The following is a 13,013-nucleotide window of genomic DNA, read 5'->3' on the forward strand; positions in this document are numbered from 1 at the left end:
TTGTACTTTTTGTGCTGTTATCGTTCCTGGGCTCATTAATCTTTATCTTGTTATTTAACTTCACAAAGAAGTCAAATATATTTTTTATGTTCAACACAAACTTCTTAAAATATAGATTTTGATTTTTTTCAATTAGAATAAATATTAATTTCATATATATAAATTTCTTTGTGTTTTTAATTTATTACTTAAATAAGATTAGGAGTTACCTCTTGTTTTCTACAATGAATGTTTCTAATGTGCATCAAATAAGAGTTTCTGTTATGTCAATAATATTATATTTGCTCTATGCTTGTTATCCAATAAGAGTTTATAATATCACTACAACAAATTGCACTTTTTTCGACGCTTATTCATGACGCATGGTTAAATACGTCAGCAAAAACTATGTTTTTCCCGACGATTTTAGTTAGCGTCGGCAATAAATATATTTTCCCCCATGTTTATAATTAGTATCGCTAAAAGTGTATATTATTTGTGACGTTTTAACTTAGCATTGGTAAAAGTGTATGGATTTCCCAACGTTTTTTCATTTTCGTCGGCAAAAGTATAGCTTTTAGTGATGTAAAAATATTCTTCGTAAAAAAAACACATTTGACGACGCACGTTAGTGTCGGCAAAAGTGTAGCTCTTAGCGACGAACAATTTTGTGTCACTAAAAATAAACACTTTTGACGACGCTATATTGCATCGTCAAAAGTATAGCTTTTAGCGACGTCAAACTATTGTGTCGCCACAAGTAAACAGAGAATCTCCATGTCGAAGCTCGCTGCCCTAGCAATCCTCCTCCTCTTCTCAATCGCCGAGATCTCTCTCTCCTCCGCCAAGAAACCGTCGGCCGCCGCCGCTCGAAGAGAAGACATCCCCTTTATACGATGCCAGGTCTGCCACAAGATCGCGGAGTAGATTTACAATCAAGTTGAGAAGAAACAAGCTCAGATATCACCTAAAAAGGTTAACTATTTGTTGTTTGGTTTCGGTTCTGTTGAAATTGGTGGTTTGATTTGGGGATTAGGTTTCATAGTACCGGATTATTAAGATTGCAGAGAATGTTTGTAATTTGAAGAAGGAAGAGACGGATTGGATTCTGCAGATTGATATTGTTGAGAAAGGGGACAAATTGGAGGTAAAATCAACTGCTTTTTTTAATACAAAATTGTACATTTTCTTTTGCATATTTATAGCGATTCTTTGAAATTATCCTTTTTTTCACATGACAATGCTCGTGTGTAGTAATTAAATTTCCTTTGCAGCTTGTTGAACAAGGTACCGAAGGGCTATGCAACTCAGAGTGTAAGACTATCATATCGAGCGCGCATGTCTAGAGGTTAGTAATTACTTTTCTGTTTCACATATATATGAATCAATGGCACAAAATATTGCTTTCAAAATTGATCTATTTTCTGGTTTTTTATTGGTAATTATCTAGTTATATTTTGGGCGATGTTGTAAATGTTTTGATCGCTTTGTAGTTGACACTTGTTAAGATATCTATTAGTATTGAGTCTGGTGAAATGTTTAGGAACATGCAGTTATAGCACAGGTTGGTGATTGTTGCACGTGCACATGATCAGGAGGCAGAGGCAGGAGTTTATAATGTATTTGTATCATACATGTATTAAACAGAGTAAAATGGTTTAAAAACGACAAATCTACCTAACATTTTAAATAGATGCATCAATTGGTGACGATTGATGGGGTGATGTATTGATGTTTTTATCTTTTAATAAAATTTTCTATGATATTTTTGTGTCTTGGGTGATGAAACAACTTGATGCATTGAGTTTGTCTTGCGATTAAAAATTTATTAAAATTTCACTTAGCAGTGGGCGACTAAGGAGGGACCATTCAAGGTAGATATCATATTTTTTTCTATGTCGTCTTTGTGCTTAAGAAAACATTAGGTTACTGAAAGTAATATGAGCAACAAGCGCGAAAAAACTTTGTGATGGGAATACCCTTCTATTTGAGTGGGAGAATTTATGTGAGATTGGTAAGCAATACTACCTTGTTTTGAAAAAAAAACTTTGTGATGGGAATACCCTTCTATTTGAGTGGAGAATTTATGTGAGATGGGAATACAGTTTATATGGCTGTATTTCAGTGTATCAAGAGAAAAAAAAACCAACTTTAGTACAAAGATTAATTTAGCTGTACATTATTTCATTATCAAAACTTTTCTTTGCAAGTGCATGTTGCCTGCTGAGTGGTCGCAATCATTTTCATCAAGGCTCAGTAAACTGAAAAGTTGTTAAAAAGTTAACTGCACAGAATGTCATAGACGACACTGTTTGCTTTCAATAATAAGTAGGATATGTGCAATATTATTGTAAGATCAATACGTGAAAATTTTCAGTTCCATACATATAGCCGGTTAGAATCATAAGTTTTTTTCTTGTTTATGAGATGTCACATTTTTTTGCTGCAGATCATCGGATACTCGGATACAGATGTTGCTGAATTTGTATATAAACACCATCCTTCTGTGGATAAATTGGTGAATGTCCTGCGTAATGACCTTTTTGATGCATGCTCCAAAAGCCCACCACCTGTTCCTAAGGTATTGCACTCATATATTTCTGATAGTAATGAGTTGTTTATGATGTGCTTGCAGTGATTGGTGTTTGATATGATCTAGGAGCAGAGTAAATAATACTCAGGCACCCTTGTTTATTGAACACACTCCAATCAACCTGAGGACCTATTTTAGAAATTGTTAGCATTTGTTCTTTTGTCTTGGCTTGTATTCAGCAGACGTTGCAGTTCCCCTTTCAAATATGCACTAATGAATTAGTGTCAATATTGGTTAGTTGTTACACAGCTTGATTGTTTTAATTGGACTGTTACATGTGGTTACTATATAGTATCTGTAAGATTTAGGCTATAATATTTATCTTATGTTTACATTTCTTGCATGCTAAATAGAAATTCTGACAGACTTACTTATTCCTCCCGTTCCCATACAACTTAGGAATTTCAAGATCCGAGATTCCCCTCTTCTAGGTAATAACTTCAATTCATGATTGTAGGCATGGCACATTTATTTTGGTATCTGTTTATGTACAGAATCTGATGTACTAGAATTAGTTAACATGTTTTGCTGTTCTTAGGGCATCTCCAACCCTTTGCCTCAAAATGGTGCAAATTTTGCACCAAAATGGTGCAAAAGTCACATCTAACAGTAATTCATCTCCAACCCATTGCACCATTTTTTGCACCAAAAAGGAATATTCTCAGTATCTTTCTTTTTATCTACTTTTATATGATTATTTTTTATTCCCTATATTTTTAACTATTTCAACAATTAACCCCACATATCAAATTTTATTTTTTCACATATTTTCCAAACAAAATGATTTATTATTTAAAAATTAAACTAATAAAACAATAAAATATTATTTTATTAATTAAAATAACTTGATTGCTAAAATATTATATTTTTATTATTGATATTGCCAAAATATTACATTCAAGAACACAACAGGAAATAAAATACAAGGAAATAATTAAACATTAACAACAATGTAAAAATTACAAATTTAGTATGCACTTAACTATCTGAATTAGTGTATTCCTCCCATAGATGATCTATCAATGCATTACGAAGCGCAATATGGGCATCTTTATCCTTGATTTTTCCGTAACGTGCAATAAATTGAGTAAATCTTGTAGTTTCATCTGCTACCATATCAACTTCTGGTGTTGGTGCTTCCCTCACTTCTTGAATTGGTGCATAAAGATCACGTTCATCCTCGATTATCATATTGTGCATAATAATGCATGCAGTCATTATGTCATGTAATACATGTTTTTTCCAAAAACGTGCTGATCCTGCCACGATTGCAAATCGTGATTGGAGAACTCCGAACGCACGTTCTACATCTTTTCTACATGCTTCCTGTTTCATGGCAAAATATTTTTTCTTCCTACCTTGTGGCTGTTGGATTGTTTGTACAATAGTAGCCCATTTCGGATATATACCATCAGCTAAATAATAACCCATATTATACTCTTTTCCTTGAATAACATAGTGAGCGGGAGGAGCAATACCTTGAGCTAGGTTAGAGAAAAGATTAGATGACTCCAGCACATTGATATCATTATTGGTGCCTGGCATACCAAAATATGCGTGCCATATCCAAAGATCATAATCTGCCACAGCTTCGAGGATAATAGTTGGTGACCCACTACGTCCTGTGTATTGCCCAGACCATGCTGTTGGACAATTTTTCCATTTCCAATGCATACAATCAAGACTTCCTAACATTCCTGGAAAACCACGTTTTTTTCCAATATAGAGTAGCCTAGCAATATCGTTAGCGTTAGGTGTTCGTAGATACCGCTCTGCGAATATTTCCACCATAGCACGACAAAATTTTGTCATACTTTCAATTGCTGTTGACTCACCTATTTTAACGTATTCGTCCGTAGCATCAGCTGGTAGACCGTATGCCAACATGCGAAAAACAGCTGTTACTTTCTGTAACGGTGATAATCCCATTCTACCAAGTCCATCACTTCGTTGTTGGAAGTAATAGTCATGATCTTTCACTGCATCAACAATACGAAGGAACAAACTTCTTGACATCCGATATCGACGACGAAACATATCTTCTCCAAAACGTGGATTATCGGCAAAGTAATCTATGACCAAATTCTGATGCGCATTTTCTCGATCGCGGTTGATCACTGCATGACCAGGAATCGAGCCACCATGGATCGGTTGGTAGTTGTGTTGACGTAAATTGTTAACGAGGATCATGTTGTTGTTGATGTACTCACAAATTACTTCTTCGGTTTCATCAATCTCTGCAATGATATTGGACAGAAAATTATCATCATCCGAAGATGAAGATGATGATAAGTATGATGGACCTCCAACATCGAAATTCATTTTTGAAGTAAGAAAAGAATGACTGAAGTATGCAGAAATGGAGAATAATAATTTTAACACAACAATGAGTAATTGTGTGGATGTACCTAATCTAGTATGCTATTTATAAAACTTTGCTTAGCTGTATACATTGAACAATGTGTAAAGTTGAGCTGATTTTAGGAAATGCTTTCCAGCTGTTATCAATTTGTCACAAAATTCAAATTTGCTTTTAGCTGTATACGTTGGATAATGTGTAAAGCTGACCTGATTTCAAAAATTGATTCCCACTCGTACAAAGCTTTCACACAATTCAAGGAGAGCTGAGCTGTGTATACGTTGGACAATGTGTAAAGCTGACCTGATTTTAAAAATTGATTCCCACTCGTACAAAGCTTTCACACAATTCAAGGAGAGCTGAGCTGTGTATACGTTGGACAATGTGTAAAGCTGATCTGATTTCAAAAATTGATTCCGACTCGTACAAAGCTTTCACACAATTCAAGGAGAGCTGAGCTGTGTATACGTTAGACAATGTATAAAGCTGACCTGATTTCAAAAATTGATTCCCACTCGTACAAAGCTTTCACACAATTCAAGGAGAGCTGAGCTTTGTATACGTTGGACAATGTGTAAAGCTGACCTGATTTCAAAAATTGATTCCCACCGACAACGTTGGATAATGTGTAAAGCTGATCAGTTTGTACAAAATGATTCAATTTCAAATGTTGACCACCGACAAATTCAAACCAACCGCAAATTCAAATTCAAATTCAAATTCAAATTCAAACAAAAAAAACAAATTTGGATTGGCTATAAATAACATTCACGGTTTCTACTTCAAGCCACCCAATTCGAAGTATTTCTTCAAAGTATTTCTGATCTCCAAACCAACCGCTTTTTACAAAAAAATGTCTGTTCGATCAACTGGGTACACGGTTACTGAAGATGTGCTCCTTTGTCAAGTATTCTTGGATATTTCTCAAGACCCTATTATCGGTAGAAACCAGTCTCGAGATGCATTTTGGTCTCGTGTGGAGGACAAATACAATGAACTTCGAGATCAGCATTTTGAGATGCGTACGAGCCGATCAATTCGTTCTCGAATGGAAATTATAAGTAATGAAGTAAGGAAATTGAATGCGTGCTTGAGACAAGTAGAGAATCTGAATCCAAGTGGTGCTTCAGATGAAGATATTGTAAGTATTCTATTAATTATCGTTTGAATTTTATTATTATTGTTGAAATACATAACTTGATGTTCACTATAATTTACAGTTAGTTCGAGCAAAGATGTTATTTATGCAAGAACCGAAGTACAAAAAAGGTTTCAAATTTGATCATGTCTGGAATATGGTTAAAAATTTCGAAAAATTCAAAGATGATGTCCCCACAGCAAGACAAGTTGGTCGAAGACAATCCCAAAGTGTGAACTTCGACTCGTCACAATCAGATAATCCCACTCCGGAATCTCCTATATCAACATCTCCTGGATTGTCATCATTTACTCCATCTGAACGACCTATTGGGGTAAAAAAAGCTAAATTGAAAAGGAAAAATGATGATCATGAGTCAAGTGTAGTGGACTCCATCGAGACCTCCAACAATCGACTTATAGACAGGTTAGACAAGGCGAGCTTGGACAGGCAAGAAGCATTTGATATCGAACGAGAAAAGATAGCCATGAAAAAAGATAGAGATGAATGGAAAATTATAATGAAAGATTTGAATTCCATTGCTGATCCAAACGTGCGTGAGTACGTTCGAGCTCAACAGATTAAAATAATACAAAAAAGAAATCAACAAGAACAAGGGTCTGCTTCTAATTTTGGCAATTATTTTAATGATATTGGACACTCTGGCCCCGATCTACCAGATTATTGAGAGTTGCTTGTCCATCTTAAGTAACGTCACCATGTTTAGTTTGTATTTTATGTTTTATTTTAATGAAGTTTTATATTATGTGTGTCAGTTTTTATATGTTATGTATTTCAGATATGTAATTTATATTTGAATTATGTATTATGATTGTTCTTTAATGAAGTTTTATATTATGTATGTCTAGATTTTAATATTATAATTAATAATAATGTCTTTTAAATTTTAGAATTATGTTTATTTTAAAAAAATAATTTATTTTGTCCAAATTATATAATTGGGGTAAAATTATAAAATTTAAATATCATTGGGGTTGTTTTATAAATTTAATGAAACAAATGGGATCAAATTATACAATTGGGGTGAAATTATAAAATTTAAATATTATTAGGGTTGTTTTATATATTTAATGAAACAATTGGGGACAAATTGTAAATATATAAAAGTATGAGGTTTAAAAAAAATTGAAAAATAAAAAAATAAAAAAAAAACAGTAATGGGGGATGAACAGTGCGACGCCAAATATAGCGTCGCGCTGTTCATCCCCGTCAAAATGCGGCAACAAATGCCGCTCGATTGGAGCTCCCACGCAGCGGCATTTTCCCTTTTCGCCTCAAAATGCCGCTGCTTTGGAGATGGTCTTATTCAGCTAAAAAATCAGACAAGGGTATCAACCTTCTGGCTTCTCTATGTAACATATATCAGACATCAGAAGACGAGGTCAAAAGCACAATGGAAAAAGTTAACAATATAATTGTGAATATTTTAAAGAAGGAGCCTTGTCCAGCTTCAGAGTTCAAGTCGGAAAATCTGGATCTCATCATAGCAGGTCAACATGCTAATTTTGCTTCGTATACAATTTGTGAATTATTCTCTTGATTTTCGGTCCTTCTTATTGCACTCATATATATATCTGAATTCTGAAAATTCTCTTGATTTTCGGTCCTTGTTACTTTTCTAGACAAAATCATGTGCAGTAGATTTGTATCTGAATATATAGTTTTTGATCACTCTTTGATGTTGTCTTTTGTGCACAATCTAGCATCCAGTGCAAAAGGTTCTAAGGTGAAGGATGCAGCAATAGCTCAAGCATTAAGTTATGCAGATATCCCTTGCTCCCAAATAGGAAAAGTAATTTTTTTTACAAGATTTCTATGTCATTTGTACTCTGTTATATTTAGTTGTGCTTTCTTATCCATGTTATGTAATCATTTTCAGGTCACTTCTTCACGCTTATTGCTCTCTAAACAGACTCTTCCTCATTACTATTTAACTGTGGACACTCGGGTAGACACAAGGTTTTAAATATCGGCTGACATGTCCGACATGTCAGCCGACATATCGGTTTGAGGGCTTGACCGACACGACATAGATGTTTTCAACTCGTGTGTCGGTTTTCAGGGCCAAATCGGAAATATCAGGGTCATATCAGGCCCGACCCAAGAGGGGGTAGGGGGGCGACCGCACAGGGCTCCATTTCAAAGGGGGCCCCAAATTTTTAAAAATGCTCATAGTATATTTCTTAATTCTTTCCAATAAGTCTTTTGTTTGTTTAAAAAAGGGCCTAATAATCTAATACTAGCCCACTAAATTAAATAATAATTTATGTCCATTGCCTAAGCCTAACTGCCTAACACCCATGACCCATCTGATTTACATTTTACCGGAAATATACACCAATTAGTATTACAATTATGATTAGTTGCTCATTTGTCTCCTAAAGTTTAGGAAATTCAATTTGAACTCATTAATTCCCAATTAACTATTCCCTATTAACTAGGAAACACACCAATAATGCTAATGTTGGAAAAGATAGATATAGATTCTATTATTGATGATTTTGCATCAAAAAATGCACGAAAACATCGTTTTTTGTAATTTTTGTATTTTTATGTATTATTTCTTTTGTAAAATAAATATAATTCAATAAATTTATAGTTTAACATTTATATAGAAGAGGGCCTCATTTTATCATTTCGCACAGGGCCTCAAAAAAGCTTGGACCGGCCCTGCATATCGGCCTATTTTTAGCTTTGAAAAATTGGCCGATATGGTACTTTTTTTTAAGATCTATTTTTTGTTATCGGGTTTGGGTTTAGTGATAAATACCCAAACCCGTTTGACCCGTTCTCATGTTTAAGGGTTTCTTATGAACCCGATAGAAAAAATTTATGAACCCAAATCCATATATTATTTACTTTTTTTTTATATGTTTAGTCTATAGAATTTATAAAGTATGCTTATATTTATGAATGCTTAGATTACATTTAGGACATGACATTATACATATGCACACTACCCGATATGACAATCCGATATTTAGTCAATGTCTCCCGATATATCCCTGATTTCTGCTATCTGACATGGATTTCAGCCATCCGACATGAACCCGACATCTGACATTTAAAACCTTGGGTAGACAAACTTATGGAGTGAGTATCTACTGAAATTGATGGTTATTTTGTCTCATTGAATCTCCACTCCTGCATATTATGAACAGCATTATTGTTTGTGGTAAAATGAAGGTTAAGAAGCCAACTTAATTCTTTACAAGAAGCCTCTAGTGGGAAAAGGATTTCCATAAATGACCTTGTGATAAAGGTATCCTCCCTTCTCTGGTCATCCCTTGTTGCGTTTATCTGGAGAAATTACTGCTATACATGGTAATGTTCTTGAGGCATTATGTACAAACCGCTATTGGATTTAACCTAGCACCAATTTTGGTGACCTAACACAAGGTTCCTTTAATTGGAGAACTTGATGTATATGAAGATAAATATGAAACTTTTTATTTAACCGCACTTATATATTATTCTAGCATAGTGGTAAACCCTCTTCCAAGTTGAAAAGTGTGAGATTCGACCCCACTTGCACCAGGCTACCTGCTATTCTCAATCTGAAAGAACAGTAGTAGATACAGTTGTTGAGTTTTCTCATTGTAGTTTATGTTAGAGCATTACTGAGTATATATTAGAGCATTACTCAGTACGCTTTTTTGTGTTTGATTTTAACTTTTTATTTGCGTTACTGAGTACATTTCTTTCCATTACAACTACACAACAGAAGTTGGAGATGGATGGTGAAGGTGGGAAGAAGCCAGAGACGTGACGAAGGAAAGGCTTGCAATGTTGATAAGACATGGGTTCTCTGTAGTCTTTATTGTTCAAGTCTACTTAATCATGATTGTTGGATTTGTTAATAAAACATGTGTCAAACACTTGTTATTTGTTTAATAGAATTGCGTTTAAATTTATTTACTAATGTTATTATTTGTTTCATTTTAATTATTGTGAAAATAAGCACCGATATTATTTTAGTTGTTAATATGCAACTTGTTTGGAGTGTAATTTGATGTTTGGTTTATTTGTTGATGTGAATGGGAGTAAATTTGTTGTGGATGTTCTGGTTCAGTGTAGTTGACAGAAAAAATATTACTTTTGGCGATGCAAATTAGTGTTAATAAAAATATACTTTTTACCGACTAAAAATTATACTTTTGCCCACGCTATATTGCGTTGCCAAAAATAATATCTTTTAGCAACGCTATCTTGCGTCGCCAAAGGTATAGTTTTTAGCAATGCTTTATTCTGCATCGCTAAAAGCTAAACTTTAGCTGATGCTAACTTGTCTCGCTAAAAGTATAATTTTTAGCTACGAACAATTTTGTGTCGCTAAAAGCTATACTTTTGTCGACGCATTTTCTGGCGCTATATGCGTTGCCAAAAGTACATGTTTTGCCGATGCAAAATATTATGCGTCGCTAAAGATATACTTTTCCCGACGCATGACGCGTCGCCAAAAGTCTACTTTTGGCGACGTAGTGTATTTGCGTCGCCAAATACTTTCCTTGACGGACTTTTGGCGACACGTTAATGACGCTGCATTTAGCATCAGGAAAGATTTTTTCCCGACGTTTTTTAAACATTTGCTAATGTTTTGTTTCGTCGGCAATGTTGTATTTTGTTGTAGTGTATATCAATAATATTATATAAGAATTTCACATATATTAATTCTCCAATAATGTTATGTCAATAATATTATATTACTTAAATAAGAGTTTCTGTTATTGCCTATTTACCATAGATTATAATATTAATATCTAATTTCTTTGGTATTTGAAGAACAAAGTATGAAATTTATGAATGCTTACTAATTTTTCTTTCATCTTTCATGGAGAATTCTTCTTTGATTAGGATAAAATTATTAAATTATTCTTTAATGTAACTCAGTTGGTGCTTCTTTAATAGTCATGCCTTATGTTAATGCCAATTCAATTGATTCATGGACGCTTTTTAAATTTTAAATTTATTTCTATCACTTTCCCATTTGCAATTAAAATAGTTTGATTCTTTTGAATGATATCTCTGAATATTTTGATAGTTTCTCCGTACGTAATTTATTGTATTCTTTTACCCTATAAATATTATTAACATCAGATATTAATGTTTCTAAATTGTAATTAATTAATATTAAGCTATTATATTATAGTCTTTTATTATTCTTATGGATTTAAACATCTATCAATTAATGTTACTAATGTGTTTTGTTGCTCCAACTTGTTAGTAAAATTTTATGCAGTTGCTTTAATTTATATGGTGATGATAATTTTAAAGCTATAATATTTTTAAAATTTTTATTTCTTAACCGAATATTTTTAATCAATTCTTATTGATTTTGTTTACGAGTATCAACTTATTAGAGTATCTTTAGATGCTAAAAATGGATAGTAAACCCTAAATTGGAATATATATATATATATATATTACACTTTTATTTGCCAAGTTTTAAAATTTTAGCCCTTTTTTATGGTTTGGAACTTTGAGGGCGTGATTTGTATTTTTTAAAACATTGGGAGAATTTTTTAAAAAAAATACTTATAATTTGGTAGTTGTAACTTCTATGTTTCATGTGTTAGTGGTAATTTTTAAATGTCACGATATGTCTTACAACTCTAAAATTTTGAGGTAGTTTTTTAATTGTTAAAACTATTAATTAATTTTTAAAAAAATTCAAATTTTAGCGGCCTACCTATAGTTTTCAGATTTGATGTGTACTGATTTTAAATTTTAAAATTTTAGAGTTTTTTTTTTGTAATTTTTAAATTTTGAAAGAGTTTTTTCTATAACTTTTGTAACTTTGAGGTTAATTTTGGGAAATTTTAAAAGGCACATGAGAATAATCTCTTGAATTCATCTTTATGTTTGTAAATTATAAAGTTTTTATAATTTTAGCGTTGTTTTTTATAATTTGAATTTGTGAGGAAGTTACTATAATTTTTGGGACATTGAGGGTGTTAATTGAAAATATTAAATTCTTCTAAGGCAACTGTTAATTTCTTAATTTCATATTTATTGTTTTAAGTTTTGAAATGTTAGAAGTTTTCATGTGCATTATGGTAATTCCTTGAACTCATCTTTGTTGTTTGTAAGTCCTAAAATTTTAGAATATCAGGTGCTTGTTTGTAATTTAAACTTTTGATGAAGTTTCTATAATTTTTGAGATAATGAGATGTTATCCGTAAATTTTAAATTCTTCGCTATTAATTTCTTAATTTGATGTTTGTTGTTTTAAGTTTTTAGATCTGTATGCCCTTCCTCTATAAATAAAACCATAGAACAACATCCCTCGCTAAAAAATTCTTGCTCCCAAAGTGTCGCCTCTCTCTCTCTCTCTCTCTCTCTCTCTCTCTCTCTCTCTCGGTCTTCGCCACAGTCATGACCCACACCACATCACCAGGCCTGCGACATGACGAGCTATCAGCCACCATCTCCAGGCCTCAGTCCAGAGCTCACAGCCACCACAACCACATCTTCACCAGCCGCCCTCAGCCCAGAGCGAAGGCTCACACATCAATCACAAACATCACAACCACCACCACCACAAACACGAGCAGCCACAGATCCCGATCATCATCCCTACCACTCTAGGTATTGTCCTCTTGATCCTCTCTTTCTTTCAAGGGTTAGGTTTTCGTTTGAACTTCTTTCTTATTGGATCTAGGATTTGATTGATTAGGGTTACTGCCTGCGGGCGACACACACGGGAACAAGAAGGGAAACCCGCCTCAGCATGGCCAGCTAGAGCCACCAAAGTTGCAAAATAGTACTGCGCCCTCCTTCATGCAACGATGGTGAGATTTCTCGAATCTGTCAGTTGTTCTGTGTAGATTTTTAATGCCTCTTAGGAAGATTTTTAATAGTATGGGGATTCAAATATCTTTTTTCATTTGTTTGAAAAATATCATAATTTTTATATTTTACAA

At 33.4% G+C, this 13,013-nt stretch overlaps 1 protein-coding gene and 1 pseudogene across 1 annotated transcript; one reads left to right on the forward strand and one right to left on the reverse strand.

Moving 5' to 3' along the window:
• Positions 738–10,029, forward strand: LOC109834393 (annotated as a pseudogene).
• LOC109834392 (putative nuclease HARBI1) lies at positions 3,406–5,115 on the reverse strand. The gene has a single exon (XM_020402401.1). The coding sequence runs from the start codon at positions 4,892–4,894 to the stop codon at positions 3,551–3,553; it is 1,344 nt and encodes a 447-aa protein (XP_020257990.1). The 5' UTR covers positions 4,895–5,115; the 3' UTR covers positions 3,406–3,550.

Source organism: Asparagus officinalis, chromosome 3 (assembly GCF_001876935.1).
Source record: "Asparagus officinalis chromosome 3, Aspof.V1, whole genome shotgun sequence".
Taxonomy (NCBI): Eukaryota; Viridiplantae; Streptophyta; class Magnoliopsida; order Asparagales; family Asparagaceae; genus Asparagus; species Asparagus officinalis.

Bases quoted from the DNA above. Each gene is read 5' to 3' on its own strand.
- LOC109834392 (XM_020402401.1), bottom strand. From the start codon at position 4,894: ATGAATTTCGATGTTGGAGGTCCATCATACTTATCATCATCTTCATCT.